This window comes from Molossus molossus, unplaced genomic scaffold (assembly GCF_014108415.1).
Source record: "Molossus molossus isolate mMolMol1 unplaced genomic scaffold, mMolMol1.p scaffold_m16_p_3, whole genome shotgun sequence".
NCBI lineage: Eukaryota > Metazoa > Chordata > Mammalia > Chiroptera > Molossidae > Molossus > Molossus molossus.
The window spans coordinates 119,621,584-119,640,256 of NW_023425366.1; the positions used below are offsets into that span (position 1 = coordinate 119,621,584).

At 42.3% G+C, this 18,673-nt stretch overlaps 1 protein-coding gene and 1 pseudogene across 1 annotated transcript in view; both read right to left on the reverse strand.

Annotated features, from left to right (window-relative positions):
- LOC118642245 (ATP-binding cassette sub-family A member 17-like) overlaps positions 1-18,673 on the reverse strand; it is a gene marked incomplete at its 3' end in the record, with an annotated part of 168,845 nt that overhangs the window by 47,153 nt on the left and 103,019 nt on the right. Inside the window, exons 18-21 of the mRNA XM_036279905.1 lie at positions 12,368-12,671; positions 9,595-9,868; positions 9,224-9,428; positions 8,101-8,320 (exon numbers count right to left, since the gene is read on the reverse strand). Coding sequence (XP_036135798.1) covers positions 8,101-8,320; positions 9,224-9,428; positions 9,595-9,868; positions 12,368-12,671 — 1,003 coding nt within the window. The remainder of the gene's footprint in view (positions 1-8,100; positions 8,321-9,223; positions 9,429-9,594; positions 9,869-12,367; positions 12,672-18,673) is intronic.
- LOC118642246 lies at positions 1,980-2,787 on the reverse strand (annotated as a pseudogene).

Here is an 18,673-nt window from a genome sequence, read left to right on the forward strand (position 1 = left end):
GGGACACATCGAGTAGTTGCCACCCACACGACCCAACCAGGGCCGGGGACAAACTGCAACCAAGGTTTGTGCCCTTGGTGGGAACCGAACCCAGGTCTCTCCGGACCGTAGGCCAATGCTCTAACTGCTGAGCCAAACCGGCCAGGGCCCATGGAGAGTTTTGACTGTCCATTCACAGAAACAAATGAGGCTCCAGGAGGTTAACTGCTAGCTTTGTGTAGGGGTAGGGGTCGGGGAGCTACATTTTAAAGCCACTAGGCAGGAGACCAATGAGAATGTATCGGTATCTTTTGGGAAAAGGTTCACTGCACCAAGAGGAGGGATCTCTGACTGCCCTTGTAACTGTCTTCTGTTCTATGCTTCTGGGTGGGGAAGTGGGAACAGGGAAAGTGGAGATGCACAGACTGTTTTCAGTCCCACCTTCACTTCCTTTCTCTGAGATCCCAAGCCTATGGATCCCAAGCCTCTCCAGGATTCTGTGGTGCTAAATTAGGTCCTTGCTCAGCCATTTCCCCCTCTAAATGCATTTTATTTTTTTTTTTATTTATTTTTTTTTTTAATCCTCACCCGAGGATATTTTTTCCATTTTTTGTACAGATAGAGTGGGAGGGAGAGAGAGGAAGGGAGAGAGAGAGAAACATCGACGTGAAGGGACACATCGAGTGGCTGCCACCCGCACGACCAACCAGGGCCGGGGACAAACTGCAACCGAAGTATGTGCCCTTAGCGGGAACCGAACCCAGGTCTCTCCGGACCGCAGGCTGACGCTCTAACCGCTGAGCCAAACTGGCCAGGGCTCTAAATGCATTTTAGATGCTTCTTTTTTTAAAACTGTGCTCGTTTCTTTTTATTTATTTATTTTGTTCTTTTTTTTTCCTTTAAAGTATGGAAGCTCAAGTATAAGATGTAACTTTTTTTAAGTTTTACAAAAAAAATAAAACAAAAAAACTCCTTTTGCCTTCCATAAAAATAGACAGAAAAGCACCTGGTCAGAAGAGAATGGTCTGAAGGTCCCACCCTGTCGACTCCACAATGTGGTTTCTGTGGGACAGGGCCAGTCAGTGCAGTACAATGCTGAGGCCACCTCTCCTTTCTCTCAGAGCTGTCCTCTGCCCCCCCCAACTCCACCCCCAAGCAACTCCCAAACACACGTGGAATCAGATTTCTAGTTCTTCTTCTATCTCACACACCACAATTATTTCACAAAATGTTTTTGTTTTACATTTTTTTACACCAATGTAACAAAAAGGTGGGAAGGAAGAGAGGCAGACAGTGTTATTTTATGCCTATACATGGGTGGGGGTACAGGGCGCTGGGCAAACAAAATACACATGATCTCTATGGAAACATTAAATGATTCAGGTCGGTGACTCAAGTTATTGTGTGACCTGTTGGGAAATTAAGGGACAAGGGAAAGAAGCATAAGACAAGTTTCTAAGAAAGGAATCTAAGAGTGCATGGCATGTCCTATTTGCTTCTGAAGCAGAGGTTTAATTTATTTAAATATTTTAAAATTGATTTTTTTTTTTTTATCCTCACCCGAGGACATTTTTCCATTTTTTGTTCAGGTAGAGTGGGAGGGAGAGAGAGGAACAGAGAGAGAGAGAAACATCGATGCGAAAGGAACACATCGAGTGGCTGCCACCCGCTCGACCAACCAGGGCCGGGGACAAACTGCAACCGAGGTACGTGCCCTTAGTGGGAACCGAACCCGGGTCTCTCCAGACCGCAGGCCGATGCTCTAACCGCTGAGCCAAACCGGCCAGGGCGTTAAAATTGATTTTTAATAGAGGAAGGGTGAGAGAGATAGAAACATGGACACCAATTGGCTGCTTCCTGCATGTTCCCTACTGGGGATGGAACCTGCAACCCTGGCATGTGTCCTGACTGGGAATCAAACCAGGACCTATCAGTCCAGGACTACACTAAGGACTACACTCAGTCCACTGAGCCACACCAGCCAGGCTGAAGCAGAGGTTTTAACAGTGCTGCTTTCTCTTCAAAGCCTCCACCAGGTTGTTCTTAAGAGCTTCTTGTTTTGATTTGTCTGCAAAAGTCAGCACAGACCTTAGTCCATTAACGATGTCCTTTGTTTTTCCCAAGTTGATATCAGTCATCATTCTTCTGAATTTTTTTCCATGTCCTCTATTAAGTGCCCGATATTGGCTGTGTGTGGCAAGCAGTCGCTCACAGTTTCTTCTTTCTCCATCTGTCTGGTAAATCTGTCTCTTCATGGTGCCAGAGCCGGATTTGTTGGTTTGCAGCCATAGTGTCACTGTGGAGGTCAGCTTGTAATGGGCAGTGTGGCCACTGGATTTCTCTTGCACTCCCACCATGTGGGTGGAATCCCAGCAGCCTTTGATCTTCTCTGATCAGTGTAGCCTTCTTTGTAAGAATCACTTCAGCAAAGCCATGATCCAGATCCCAGAGGTAGACAGATGAGATGATACTTTCAAAATACAGGTCTCCATACTAGTCAAAGGAATTGCTGGCTTCCACCTCCGGCTTTTTCAGCTGAGCAGAAGGCATGGCCCCATCTTCCAAGGGAGGGTCATACTTGTTACATCATGGTGGCCTATAGGAGCCCCTGTCTCTGTTGTAGTCACACAAAAGGTAATCCTTTCCCACCACCTTCTGTGTGGCAATTTTCAGTGGTTGGTCAACGGAAGACAGATCTGCACATGAACTGGGGACCAGATCAATCAGGATGCTGAGGTTTTTCTTGACTTATTATGGGGACAGGCACCTCATTAAGTCCAAGGCACAGTCCAGCTGCTGATCATTCATGGTGGCAGTATTGGCAGCAGTACCAGTCCTGGCATCTGTGGTTCTCTTAGATGCTTCTTTACTGCAAATTCATACTTTTTGGGGGAGTTATTCCTCACCCAAGGATATTTTTCCAGATACAGTGGAAGGGAGGGAGGGAGGGAAGAAGAGAGAGAGAAACATCGATGTAAGAGAGACACATCGGTTGGCTGCCTCCTGCAAGACTCCAACTGGGGCTGGGGATCGAACTTGCAACCCAGGTATGTGCCCTCAACCAGGAAATGAACCTGAGACCCTTCGGTCCTTGGGTTGACATTCTAACCCCTGAGCCAAACAAGCCAGGGCAAATTTATACTTTCTTTATCCCTCACCTGAGGATATTTTTCTACTTATTATCAGATAGAGCAGGAGGGAGAGAAAAAAAGACCGAGAAAAACATCGATGTGATAGAGCCACATCGACTGGTTGCCTTCCTTATGACCTGACCAGGGCCAGGGATGAACCACAATCGAGGTATGTGCCCTTGATTGGAATCGAACGCGCAACTCTTTGATACGCAGGCTGACGCTATATCCGCTGAGCCAAACCGGCCAGGGCCAAATTCATACATTTTTATTTCCTTTGCTTTCCTTTTAATGGGGTCTCAGAAAGAAGAGAGCTTAGATTTAGCTTTCATATCTTGATTCTATGTCTACTGCCATGGTGACAGCATGCTAATGAGATCTGTGGGGCATGTGTACAGAGGCCAAGGTTCCGCCTCTAACAGTTTCCTTTCTCAGGAAGTAGGGATGGGGCCCACAAAGGCATTGCCATACTTTTCCCCAGACCGGAGGTGGAGCTTCTTGTCTGTGCCAGCTTCCTTTCTCTAAGTCTCACCCAATTACCACCTAGTTTTTAAGTTAGAAGGTGCCTCCTGCTCAGCAGAAGAAGGGTCTTGGTCCTTGTTACTGCTCATAGGCGGGAAGAGAAAAAACAGCATGAAGCAATCGGAAAAGAAATGGATCCCAGAAAGGCTGAGGGATCCAGAGAGAATGTTCAGAGTCAAGTGCCTGCTACCTCAGTAATTTTCTCATAAAGCTCTGCCCCCATCAGGGCCCCTAAGTTTCCTGGGCCTGGGTGTGCTTGCCCCTCAGGTGTGAGGTTGGGTGACAGAAGTGAGGAGAGAGGGAGAAATCCTTAGGTTCTTCCCGGAGATCAGGCTAGCAATTTTCAGTGCTTCCCTGTGTCAGAATCACCTGGGATATGTGTTTCAGTGTTGTTCAGTGAATCTCAGATGCACACTGCAGTTGAGAACCACTGTGTTAGTTTTCCCTGTAGAACATGCCTTTGTCAACCCCCTTTCCTCTGCCTGCAGTATGCTTTTTGTTCTATTTCAACTACAAATTCAAAATGCTGTCAATTTTCTGATTCTTTCAGATGAAAATCATTCCGCCTCTGAAATTCCACAGGTGGTATGTATGAGAACTAGAAAGGGCACCACAAATCTCTGGGAGATAGTCTGCTTAAATAAATTCAAAATAAGTAAGAATACATATATGTAAAGCCCTTTAAGAGATAGAATGACTCCCAGGAGGAAATCAGAGGGAGCTGTTAAGATATTTTAAGTAAAAAACTCAACAATAGTCTGGCTGGTTTGCTCAGTGGATCAGAGCCGAGGGTTTGATTCCGATCAAGGGCACGTACCTTGGTTGCAGTTCACCCTGGCCCTGGTTGGGGTCGTGTGGGGGGCAACCAGTCAATGTGTCCCTCTTACATAGATGTTTCTCTCTCACCCTCCCTCCCACTCTATCTGAAGATAAATGGAAAAATAGCCTTGGGTAAGGATTAAAAAAACAAAAAAACTCAACAACAACAAAACCCAAAAGTCAATTTAAAGGAGGTGGTCAGCATAAAAATAAACAAAAAAGAGCATCACAGAGGTAAAATATGTTTATCCAACCCTGAAGCAGCGAGAGATGGCAGCAGAAAGAAGAAAATGTTCCCTTTGAGGTGTGTGGTATGAATGATGGCTCTTTCTTCAGTTTCTTTTATCTAATTACACAATTCCAAGCAGCATTCTCCCAAATTTGGCTTATTTATTTACTCATTACCTTTTTTGAAACTGAGGAATAATATATTTCAGTGAAATGCATGATCATGAGTGGACAATTTGACGAATTTTGACAAATATTTATACCCATGGAACCAACACCTTGATCAAGATCTGGCAAGATAGTAAGAAGCTAGGGAAATTCCTTTACAAGTGGAATAAGAGAAACTGAGACAAAATTACTAAACAAGGCCAAATGATTTGAGCAATTTACAGCCAAGGACACTAAGGAACAAATGGTTTACACATTTCAGACCCTCCTGAATTGATTGGGCCTCCATCCCGGTCCCTCTTTAATGATGTTCTTGATGACATTCTTTAAAAATGAAACTAACCAGAAAATAACCCCTGGCCCCTTTATATACACATTTTGATGAATCAACATATTGAAAGAAAAGCTAATAAAAATCTATTAAGACTCTCCCTCCCCTGAGACCTTCCCTAGGATTCCAGCCAGCCAAGGAAAGACAAAAAGCCTTAAGACAAAGGAGCCACTGTGCCTTCTCGCTAGAGCATGCCCATGCCTTGTATCTCTGCTCTTTTTCTAAGGGTCCTCATGAGACTAGCAACCAGGGGAGCAGAAGGCAGTGGCAGCTCATCCTGGGCTTACCCCCCGAACCTGTCTCCAAGTCCCCCTTTTCTCTTTGACTTCCCAGTGAGCTCACTTCTGTCACTGTGACTTGAATTTCTCAGTGAGCCAAAGCAGTCCCTCCTAGGCTCTCTCCTGTTGTTTCTGCTATCCTAAGTCCTTCCTCTGTTTCACTGTCCCTAGCTTTTAAATATGTTTTTTTAATTATTATTTATTTTTTTAGAGAGAGAGGACAGGAGAGAGAGAAAGAAACATCAATGTGGCCCTGGCTGGTTTGGCTCAGCGGTTAGAGCATCGGCCTGCGGTCCTGAGAGACCGGGGTTCGGTTCCCGCTAAGGGCATGTACCTTGGTTGCAGTTTGTCCTCGGCCCTGGTTGGTCATGTGGGTGGCAGCCACTCGATGTGTCCCTTTCACATCGATGTTTCTCTCTCTCTCTCTCTTTTCCTCTCTCTCTCCCTCCCACTCTACCTGAACAAAAAAATGGAAAAAATGTCCTCAGGTGAGGATAAAAAAAAAAAAAAAAAAAAGAAACATCAATGTGAGAAACAATGATCAGCTGCCTCCCACACGCCCCTTTCTGGGGATTGAGCCCACAACCAGGGCATGTGCCCTGACCGGGAATGGAACTGGGACCTCTCAGTACATGGGACAACGCTCAACCCACTGAGCCACACCGGCTGGGCCACTGTCCTGAGCTTTAATAAACATTCTCTCAGCTTTAATAAATATACTCTACCCAGGGTCACCCTCTCTAGAGCACGCCCAAGCCTTATAATCTTTGTTTTTTCCCCTAACTCTAAGGCACCCCACGAGACTTGCAACTGGGGAGGGGGCAGTGGGCAATGGCTTGATCCAGCTTACCCCTGAACCTGTTTCCAAGGCCCCCTTTTCTCTTTCTTTCTCTCTCCTGTTGCTTCTTCTACCTTAAGCCCTTCCTTTGTTTCACTGTCCCCAGCTTTAATAAACATACACTCAACATCACCTGGAGTCATGTAAAATCTGTCCTGCACAAAGTCAAGAACCCATTTACTACTGGCAGGCCCAAAGCAGACCTGCTCCAGGCCCAGACCCTGTCCGGTAACAAAGACACAGAGCATTACCATCACTCCAGTGTAAAAAAACAACAACCAGTAAATGGAGCTCCTTTAAAATGGATTTGGAACTGCTATCCTAGAGGAGCTGCCTTATTGAGGCATGTCTTATGCCTCAAAGCTTTGGAATGTTAAAACAGGACAAAATAACTTTTGGACTGGGCCTAAAGCAACACTGTGTCCCAAAGAACTATTTGTAAGGATAACAAGAAAGCAGATGTTATGATTATGAGGTTAATGACTACAAGACTAAAAACTAAAATTATTGTTTAGAATTAACATCACTAAGTTAGCTTATCTGCACCAACAGAAATGCCTTTCTAGCCCTGACTGAGAAGCTCAGTTGGTTGGAGCGTTGTCCCAATACTCCAAGATTATGGATGCAATCCCCGGTCAGGGCATATATAAGAGGCAACAAGTGAATGCATAAATGAATAGACAGCAAATTGATGTTTTCCTTTTTTTTTTTAATTCCCACCCGAGGACATTTTTCCATTTTTTGTTCAGATAGAGTAGGAGGGAGAGTGAGGAAGAGAGAGGGAAACATCGACGTGAAAGGGACACATGGAGTGACTGCCACCCACACAACCCAACCAGGGCTGGGGACAAACTGCAACCAAGGTACGTGCCCTTAGCGGGAACCAAACCCGGGTCTCTCTGGACTGCAGGCCGACGCTCTAACCGCTGAGCCAAACAGGCCAGGACTGATGTTTTTCTCTCTTTTCCTCTCTAAAATTAATTTTTTTTTATCATCCTCACCCGAGGACATTTTTCCATTTTTTGTTTAGGTAGAGTGGGAGGGAGAGAGAGAGAAACATCGATGTGAAAGGGACACATCGAGTGGTTGCCACCCGCACAACCAACCAGGGCCAGGGACAAACTGCAACCGAGGTACGTGCCCTTAGTGGGAACCGAACCAGGGTCTCTCCAGACTGCAGGCCGATGCTCTAACCACTGAGCAAAACCGGCCAGGGCTCTCTAAAATTAATTTTAAAAATTTAAAAAGAAAGTAATACCTTTCTTCTATTGATGTAATTGTTTCCTTTCCTTTCCTTTAAATACTCATTACCTCTGTCTCCTAAATAAAACACTATTTGGGCTTCTGCCTGAATCAGTGCCTCCTGAACAGTTATTCTTTGATCTTAAATAAATGTCTATTGCCTCTCACTTTGGCCTTTTATTTTGGGGTTAGTACCAGAAAGCTCCTTAAGGTCTCTATTTAGTTAGTCCCCTTACCCTCGACTCGGAGGCAACCACTTTTCTATCACCCAGGTCACAGGGTGTGCTGCCTTCTGCTCAACACCATGTTGTGATATTCATCTACACTTCCCCATGTGGTAAGCAGCTGTTCCCTTTTTGTTGTTGAGCACAATCCCTTGGATGAGTATGACTACCATGTTCATTCATTCTCCTTCAGACTCATGTTTGGGACATGGCGGTTTGGGGCTCTTCAGACTATAGCTGCTGAGAACAGCCTGGCACAGGTCTCTGGCAGACAGAGCTTCTGTGACTGTTGGAGGAAGAATCAAAGTTCTGTGTCATGTATAGATATGACGGTCCTCACCTTTTTCACTTGTGACTGAGACGACAATAAAGGGTCCAATGCTCAAGAAGGTGAGCATTATGATGAGCTTAACACAAGCGCTACTTGCGTTGTCAAAGCAGAAGCTGATCAGGTAGATAAGGGGGATGATAGCCCAGCCATAGAGCATGAATGTTAAGACAACAGCTGGGAAGTTTTCCTGGCGTGTAAAGGCTTCTTCCTTGTAGTACAAAAACACCACCTTAGGAAACGGGGTGGGGGTGGGGGGAGAATTTGAAAAATTCACTCAGTCAGTCCTAAGCATTAGAGAAAGAACTTGATAATATCAATGTTAAAAATAAGTTGTTAGTATAAGTTGTTAGTAATACAGCACAGGCAACTCCCTTCACCCAACAATGCAGAGACAGGAGGCTCTGTCCCTGAAAATCAGGGGCTCAAAGATGTTTACAAAGCACACAGGCAAAACAAAGGAGGATGTGATCTATTCTACACAAATGACCAGGGAGCCATCAAGCTGCACAATTCAGTCATATGTGATAAGCAGCCGTTCCCTTTGTTGCTGAACACAATCCCTTGGATGAGGTGCACAAATACTTGCACCTCTCAATGACCCAGGGAGCTGTTTCTGGACTATAAACACACATCCCCATGGCACTGCTCTCAGGCTCCTCTTCTGTCTCTTTCACTACACTAGGAATATCTCCACTGAACCTAGAAGAGAGCAGAATGTCTAAGAGCCTCACATCAGACCCGGTAGGGCAGGGAGGACTTGCCAATGGACTCCCCCAATCCCTGCTCCTCCTGGGTACCTCATCATCAACCCTCATCTACATCTGAAACCTGACATAGTCTTGCCCACAATTCCAGTGATACCCTTGGCCTGCAGGATCCCCTCCTGAAGCAGCAGCTCTGGGAATGCCACAGAGGAGACCCTAGAGCAGGCCCCTCTGCTCCAAATGATGTTGGGACCTGAATTATCTTTTACTGGGGGTCAACAATGAAGGTGCTTTCACACACTGAGTCACCAATCAGGGGCTGAGCTGCCAGTCTAAAATTTGGGTCTGGTTCCAGTTCTTTGCAGGTTCCCCAAAACAAGCCCCTTGTGACATGCAGGGGAAGAGTCCCAGCACCATGCATCCCTCACCAGCACCAGCAGAGTGGGGACGAGGAAGGAGATGAGGTCCCACAGCAGAGCGGAGAGCCAGAAAGTGGCCTTGTGTACTCCACTGATGAACTGGATGTGCTTGGCCTGGCTGGATCTCTCTTTGACTGTAAAGATGGAAAAAGAGCTCGACAGGAAAGCCAAACCAAATAGCAAGTTGACAATGAAAAAATGTCTTTTACTGCCCCTGTAAAATATAGCATACGAGGAGAAAAGTATCAGTTTATGTAGAACTACTCTCAGCAACCACTTTCCAAAATAGCAATTTGTAATTAAAATCACAGACAGACAAAGGAAGAAACAGGTGGTGAAGGGAGGAAAGCTTTAACTGGAAGGGGAGAAGTCACACATACTCAAATAGAATATTCTCGGAGTTCTCCTTGGTTGACAGAGGTTGAGGGTAGTTGACTACCGTAACTGAAGCCCTGGCACCAGAGAGCAGCTTGAAGAGAACATTGTCCACCAGTGCCAGTGCCAGAGCAGGGGAATGGTATGCCTGGTTGTTGAACAGCGCTGTCACTATGGTTTGGTTATTCATATCTTCAAAGGAAGCTGCCACTACGTAGTTCTGATCAAAGTTCTCAGGCTCCTCTTCTGCCTTTTTCAGTAGGAATGCCTCCACTGAACCTAGAAGAGAGCAGACCATCTATCTGAAAGCTTCATACCCAGTGAGGCCAGGAGAGCTTGCTGTTGCTCACCCCAACCCCTGCTCCTCCTGGGTATCTCATCACCAATCCTCACCCACATCTGAAAGTGGGCTCCTCCTGACATGCCTTGCTCTCAATTCCAGTTATCCCCTTTTCCCACAGGGCAAACCCCATGACCTGGGATCTCATGACCATGGGACCTCAATAAAGTTTGACTGAAGCAATAAAAACAAACAAACAAAAAACCCCAAAAATGTCTTGTCTAGTCCTCTTCTAAATTTCTTTCAGCTCTGTCTACTCTTCTTCTTCCTTTTGGACTACGTGACTCTAATAGAGCTCTTTGCCTTCTGCCTAGTCCCTTCAGTCTCTGCGTGAGAGGGCACATCTGGTTACATTGTGTCCCACTGAACAAGTTCAAGCAAATCCCACTGCCCTTGGGATAAAGCCAACTTCCTGCACATATTCTACAGTGCCCAACTGCTATCCAAATTCAGCTTCCCATCTTTAAGTTCTAGCCATGCTTAAGGACTCATGCTCCCATGCCTACAAATGCTCTTCTCAAGGTTTGGAATGTTCTATGGGTCAATTTCTATTCATACCTCAGGCTCTTATTCTGAAGCCTCCTCTGGCCCTCCATGGCTGAGATACGTCTATGTGATTCCATAGCACTTCAATCATCATCATTATTGTCAATTTGCATTGTAACTATTATCACTTATCCATATGACCTCTTGGCTAGAAGGTCACTAATGGCTGGTAATAATACTGTTCATCACTGTATTTCTAGCACACAAGGCCATGTGAAATATATGACTCATCTAACATTCTGGAATCTCTAGTGCTGGGAGGAACCTTCAATCACAGCAATGACAATAATGATAATTGTTCCACTGACTGACGGCTTACTGAGTGCCACCTGAGCAAAGCCCTTGATAGGCATTCCCTCATGGAATCCTTGTGATTTATTTATTATTTTCTCTATTTGCATATGAAGAAACCAAGGTTTAGAGAGGTGGGGTACTATGATACAAGTAGTATATTATGTTTCTTTTTTGTACCATTTTGCCTTTGATTTCATGTTCTGCATTTGCTTTCTTTTTTTAAAAAAATATGTTTTTATTGATTTTTTTAGAGAGAGAGGAAGGGGGAGAGAGAGAGAAACATTGATCAGCCACCTCCTTTATGTCCTCTACTGGGAATCGAGTCCACAACCCGGGCATGTGCCCTGACTGGGAATCAAACACCAGCCAGGCTGCATTTGATTTCTTTATTATAAAACATAATTACTTAAAATTTTTATTTTAATAAAAATAAAATATGGCCCTGGCCGGTTTGGCTCAGCAGTTGGAGCATCAGCCTGTGGACCAATGAGTCAAGGGTTTGATTCCAGTCAAGGGCACGTACCTCTGTTGCAATTCGTCACCAGCCCTGATTAGGGTCATGTGGGAGGCAGCCAATCAATGTGTCCCTCTAACATCGATGTTTTTTTTCTCTCTCTCTTCTCCTCTCTCTCCCTCCCACTCTATCTGAACAAAAATGGAAAAATATCCTCAGGTGAGGATTAAAAACAAAACAAACAAAAAATATGAATATAATTTTAAAAATTCAAATAATTATACAAGACTTATAATGAGATGCCCTGGCCAGTTTGGCCCAGCGGTTAGAGCATCGGCCTGCGGTCCAGAGAGGCCCAGGTTCAGTTCCCGCTAGGGGCGCGTACATTGGTTGCAGCTTGTCCCCGGCCCTGGTCGGTTGTGCGGGTGGAGGCCACTCCATGTGTTCCTTTCACATCGATGTTTCTCTCTCTCTCTCCCTCCCATTCTACCTGAACAAAAAAGGGAAGAATGTCCTCAGGTGAGGATAAAAAAAAAAAAAAAAAAGACTTATAATGAGAAATGGCACTACCCTGGCCTACTCTTCACTATCCTCAGTGCCTGCTGACCAAAGGCAACCACTTTCCAATCTTTTAGCTGGTGTTTTTTCAGATTGCTAGAGAACACATTTATTTATTGACAGCCTTTTATGGAAGCAAGGATTTTGATCTCTTAGGACTATTCCTACCCCTATGGTCTTCCCCTCCCCTCTTCACCCTCTAGAGTTATATCACAGATTTGGTTAAGTCAATAGTCAGTTTTCATATTATTATGACTAAGTAAAAATTATTCACAGCTGAGCCAAATAGTGTGTGATGATTTTTTTTTTTTTGGTGTACCCCCATCCCCAGAGTTAATATCCTCTTTTTCTCATCACCAAGTCATCCACAAACTCCCTTGATAGAAGTGAAAATCTCTCAACACATTAAAATATGTCAAAACATTTATCAGTTTAATTTTTGGACATGCTTTAGTCCCCAGAAAGACACAACTTGGTGTCTAGGAACCCTCCATTTCCTATCACTTGAGGTTTGAAAGAGCCTTTTTTTCTGAGACTTTAGGCTATTCAGTCTGATTTCAGGGAGTATCATGGGCCTGGTACTTACTCGAGATCTCCAGAGGAATCTGTTTCTCAGCCACAAGCATATTTGTAAAATTTTTTGAAAGCTGAGGACCCAGCCTGGAATTCGGAGAAATAAAGAATGGAACAATAGTTTGTCCGTGTATTTTTAGTGCCAGCTCCAATGGGACATTTGTCAGGCTTGCTTTGAAGTTGATGGCTTTGAGGCTGACTATAATGATCGCCAGAGGCACCAGGATCTGTATGGACAGCATCATTATCCAGTGTCGCCGAGCATATGTAATCCTTTTCAGGAGCATGGCACAGAACTGTTGGCATAGAAGATGGAGCTACAATAAAAAAAAGGGAGATGCACCATTAACATGGTCACAGATAGAAGCTGACAAACAGTTAAGTGGCCCCTGGCTCATGTCCAACTGTATTCTCTTACAATTGTCTAACATCTTGATTTTGTTCAAAATTGGTTACAAGTTAAAATTCTTTTACCTAATGATTTGATTGACATTTAATGACAAAGGAAAAGAAGACAAAGATTGGAAAGAGTCTGGAAGAGTAGCCTAAACAGATACCAAATGTAAACAAGGTACTTTTTTTTTTTTTTTTACCTATCAGACTGGCAAAAATGTTAAGTCCATGAGGATGTGGGAAAAATACCACTGCTGAGGTTTTAATTTGGTATAAGAAAACAAATTAGTTGGATAAATAAAATTTAATATTCTCATAGTCTTCAACCTAGAAATTCTACTTCTAGTAATGTATCCTACAGGTATACTTGTATAAGCATACAAACCCATGCACAGGATGTCCCTGTGGCACTGATGGTAAGGGTCAAGAATACAGTCATGTGCACTGAGGTCCTAAGATTTAGAGTTGGGCCTAGGGGTGGGAGACCCTGGAGGTTAGCACCACATGTTCCCACTCAGCTTCTATGTGGTACTGCCTGAGCTGGGACAGAAAGGACGTCCTTCAAGCCTCAGGCACCAGTGTTCCTTGTGCATGACTTGTCCACCCAAGAACCTTTGTAGTGGTCAGGTCTGAGTCAGGCATTCCTAAGCTCCTGGCCCCAAATACCAACAAATTCCTAAAAGTTTCTACCAAACAATCCCCCAAGTTTTCCACACTTGATATGATGGAGGCTACATGTGCCTTAAGTGTTCATCAAAAGGCACTGCTATTGACTTGTCCGAGGTGGCACCCTGAGAAATACTTCCTGGGAAGACTCTGGAGCTATTTCCAAAGCAAAGGTTGTCAAAGTGGAGGCTGGATAGAACCTTTCTGGGGGCTGGAGAATAGTCTCCTGCACAGGGTAGGTGGCTGGCCTAGATGACCCCCAAGACCCTTTCCAACTCAGAGGCTTCATAGATGACAGCTTCTCCTTTAATATGTGATTCAAGAGTATGAAACAGTGAAATTAATCTCTTCACTAACCCATGAAAACCAGTCTCATTATTTCACAGTAATACTTTGTAGAGAGGTAAATCAAGACCACCTTGTTAAATTTACTTTTAAATAAAATATTCTTTTTTCAACATTAAAGCATATTATAGGTTGTCCCTTCATTTCATAAGGGTAAATATATTTTTTATTATTTATTTCTTAATTTATTTTTGTTACAGATGTTTCTCCTTTTCCCCCCACTGATTCCCCCCTTCCCATCCCTCCTCTCCCTCCCCAGTTTTGTTGTCCATGTCCATTGTTCATGCATACACGCATATAACGTCTGTGGTTTATCTCTCCCCGACCCACCACCCCCTCTTCTGGGGATTGTCAGTCTGTACCCCACTTCCACGTATCTGGGACTACCCCATTCCTCAGACTGTTATGTTCATTATATTCTACAAATAAGTGAGATCATATGATACTTGTCTTTCTCTGTTTGGCTTGTTTCACTTAGGATAATACTTTCCAGGTCCCTCCATGTGGTCTCAAAGGATAAGATCTTTCTTTCTTACAGCTGCATAGTACTCCATTGTGTATATGTACCACAGCTTTTTTATCCATTTGTCCACTGATGGACATTTGGGCTGTTTCCAGATCTTAGCTATTGTAAATAGTGCTGCTACAAACATGGGGGTACATATATTCTTTCTGATTGGAGTTTCAGGCTTCTTAGAGTATATTCCTAGAAGTGGAATCACTGGGTCAAATGGAAGCTCGATTTTTAATTTTTTGAGGTAACACCATATTGTTTTCCATAGTGGCTGCACCAGTCTGCATTCCCACCAGCAGTATACTAGAGTCCCCTTCTCTCCACACCCTCGCCAACACTTGTTGTTTGATGCTTTGTTGATGGCGGCCATTCTGACAGGTGTGAGGTGATACCTCATTGTTGTTTTAATTTGCATCTCTCTAATGATTAGAGATGTTGAGCATTCCTTCATATGTCTCTTGGCCATTTGTATGTCCTGCTTGGAGAGATGTCTATTTAGTTCTGCCCATTTTTCAATTGAGTTGTCTTCCTTTTGTTGAGTTGTATGAGCACTCTCTATATATTGGAAATTAACCCCTTATCTGATATATCATTGGCAATGATGGTCTCCCATACAGTGGGTTACCTTTCCATTTTGATGGTTGTTTCTTTTGCTGTGCAGAAGCTTTTTAGTTTGATGTCAGTCCCATGTGTTCATTTTCTCCTTTGTTTCTGTTGCCTTAGGTGATATATCAGTGAAAATTCTGCTGCGTATGATGTCTGAAATTTTGTTGCCTACAGTTTCTTCTAGGATTTTTATGGATGCACGGGTCACATTGAAGTCTTTTATCCATTTTGAGTTTATGTTTGTGTATGGTGCAAGTTGGTTTAGTTTCATTTTTTTGCATGTAGCTGTCCAATTTTCCCAACACCATTTATTAAAGAGGCTCTTTACTCCACTGTATGCTCTTGCCCCCTTTGTCAAATATTAATTGAGCATATTGCGTTGGGTCCATTTCTGGGTTCTCTGTTCTGTTCCACTGGTCTATCAGCCTGTTCTTGTGCCAGTACCAGGCTGTTTTGATTACAGTGCCTTTGTAGTATAACCTGAAATCTGGTAATGTGATCCCACCAACTTTGTTCTTTTTTTTCAAGATTGCTGTGGCTGTTTGAGGTCTTTTTTAGTTCCATATGAACCTTTGAAGTATTTGTTCTAGTTCTGTGAAGCATGTCGTTGGTATTTTGATGGGGATTGCATTGAATCTATAGATTGCTTTGGGTAATACGGACATTTTAATGATGTTAATTCTTCCAATCCATGAACAAGGTATGTGCTTCCACTTTTTTATGTCTTCCTCTATTTCTTTTTTCAATTACCTGTAGTTTTCTGCAAATAGGTCCTTTATTTCTTTGATTGAGTTTATTCCTAAGAATCTTAATATTTTTGCCGCTATGGTAAATGGGATTGTTTTTTAGTTTCTCTTTCTGTGAGTTCATCCTTGGTGTATAAGAATGACATTGATTTCTTGACGTTAATTTTGTATCCTGCTACTTTGCCAAATTCATTTATTAAGTCTAGTAAATTTTTAATGGAGTCTTTGGGGTTTTCAACGCATACTATCATGTCATCTGTGAATAATGACAGTTTCGCTTCTTTCTTTCCAATTTGGATCCCTTTTATTTTTCTTTCTTTTCTGATTGCTGTGGCTAAGACTTCCAGTGCTATGTTAATTAAGAGTGGTGAAAGTAGGCATCCTTGTCTTGTTCCTGTTCTTAAGAGAAATGCTTTTAGTTTTTGCCCATTGAGTATGATGTTGGCTATAGGTCTTTCATATATGCCCTTTATTATGTCAAAATATGATCCCTCTATTCCCAGATTGCTGAGCATTTTTATCAGAAATGGGTGCTGGATTGTGTCAAATGCTTTTCAGCATCTATTCATATGATCATATGATTTTTTCTTTCATTTTGTGTATGTGGTGTATCACATTTATTGATTTACCAGTATTGTACCAGCCTTGCATCCCTGGGATGAATCTCACTTGGTCATGGTGAATAATTTTTTTGACGTATTGCTGGATCCGATTTGCTAGTATTTTGTTCAGGATTTTGTCATCTATGTTCATCAGGGATATTGATCTGTAGTTTTCTTTCTTTGTGTGTCTTTTTCTGGTTTTGGAATTAGAATTATGCCGGCCTCATAAAAACGAGTTGGGAAGTCTTCGTTCTTCTTGAATTTTTTGAAATAGTTTGAGGAGAACGGGTATTAGTTCTTCTTTGAATGTTCGGTAAAATTCCCCCATGAAGCCATCCAGGCCTGGGGTTTTATTTGATGGGAGAGTCTTGATTACATCTCCAATTTCTTTTGTTGTTATTGGTCTGTTCAAATTTTCTCTCTCTTCCCGGTTCAGTTTTGGGATACTATGTGTTTCTAGAAATTTGTCTATTTCACTTAGATTGTTGAATTTGTTGCCCTATAATTGTTCATAGTATTTGTTCACAATCCTTTGTATTTCTGTGGTGTCAGTTATTATTTCTCCTCTTTCATTTCTGATTATGTGTATTTGGGTTCTCTCTCTTTGTTTCTTGGTGAGTCTAGCTAAGGGTCTATCATCTTGTTATCTTTTCAAAGAACCAGCTCTTTGTTTCCTTTGATCCTATGAATTGTTTTTTTGGTCTCTATGTCATTTATTTTTGCTCTGATCTTTACTATTTCCTTCCTTCTACTTGCTCTGAGGTTTTCTTTTTATTTGCTTTCTATTTTTTAAGTTTTTTAAGTTGTGAGGTTAGATAGTCTATTAGAAATTTTTCTTGCTTCCTGAGGTAGGCCTGTAGTGCTATGAACTTCCCTCTCAGAACTGCTTTCCCTACATCCCATAGATTTTGTGTTGCTGTGTGTTCATATTCATTGGTTTCCAGAAATTTTTTAACTTCTTCCTTGATCTTCATGGTAACCCATTTATTGTTCAATGACATGCTATTTAGCCTCTATTTTTTCAAATGTCTTTGCATGTTCTTATTGCAATTGATTTTTAGTTTCATGCTATTGTGATCTGAGAAGATACTTGATATGATTTCAATCTTCTTGAACTTGTAGAGACTTAGTTTGTGGTCTATCTTTGAGAATGTCCCATGTGCACTTGAGAAGAATGTGAATTCTGTAGTTTTGGGATGTAATTCTCTTAAGATATCTATTAAATCCATTTGATTTAGCACTTCATTTATAGTCTATGTTTCCTTGTTAATTTTTTGTCTAAATGATTTATCCAGTGATGTCAGTGGGGTATTGAAGTCCCCTGCTATGATTGTATTGCTGTTAATTTCTCCTTTGAAGTCTTCCAAAAGATTTTTTATATATGTTGGAGCTCCTAAATTGGTTGCATATATGTTTACCAAAGTTATATCTTCCTGGTGGATAGATCCTTTCAGTATTATGAAGTGGCTTTCTTTGTGTCTAGTTATGGCTTTCATTTTGAAATCTACTTTATCAGATATGAGTATTACTACCCCAGCTCTTTTTTCCTTTCCATTTGCTTGGAAGATTTTTTTCCATCCCTTCATTTTCAACCTATGTGAGTCTTTTGTTGTGAGGTGGGTGTCTTGTAAACAACATATATGTGAGTCATGCTTTCTTATCCAGTTCGCTACTCTGTGTCTTTTTATCGGAGCAAACCATTCACATTTAAGGTGATAATTGATATGCACATATTTATTGCCATTTTTGTTTAGTGTGGTTATATTTTTCTTCCTATTTCTTCTACAATTACAGCAGTCCTTTTAGCATATTTTGCAGTGCTGATTTAGTCTTAATATATTCCCTTACCTTTTTGTTTGTTTGTTTGTTTGTTTGAGAAACTCTTTATTTGAGCTTCTATTTTGAATGATAGCCTTGCTGGATAGAGTAGTCTTGGATTCAGATCCTTGTTTTTCATGACCTTGATTACTTCATGCCACTCCCTTCTGGCTTTAGTGTTTCTGTTGAGAAGTCAGCTGAGAGCCTTATGGGGTTTTCTTTGTAGGTATCCTGTTACTTATGTCTTGATGCCTTTAGGATTCTCTCTGTCTTTAATTTTTGGCATTTTAATTACCATGTGTCTTGGTTTGGGTTCTTCTTACTTGAGGCTCTCTGTGCTTCTTGAACTTGAATGTCTTCTTCCTTCACCAAGTTAGGAAAGTTTTCTGTCACTATTTCTTCAAATATATTCTCTAACCCTTGCCCATTTTCTTCCTCCTGGAGACTCCTATGATGCGAATGTTATTATGTTTTCAGTCGTCTCACAATTCTCTTAAGCAGTCTTCCTTTTTTTTAATTTTTTTTTTTTTTTTTGGTTTTCTGATTGGTTGATTTTTTTACCCTTTCTTCTAATTCACTGATTAGGTCCTCAGTTTCCTCTACTCTGCTGGTTAGTCCTTCCAATGTGT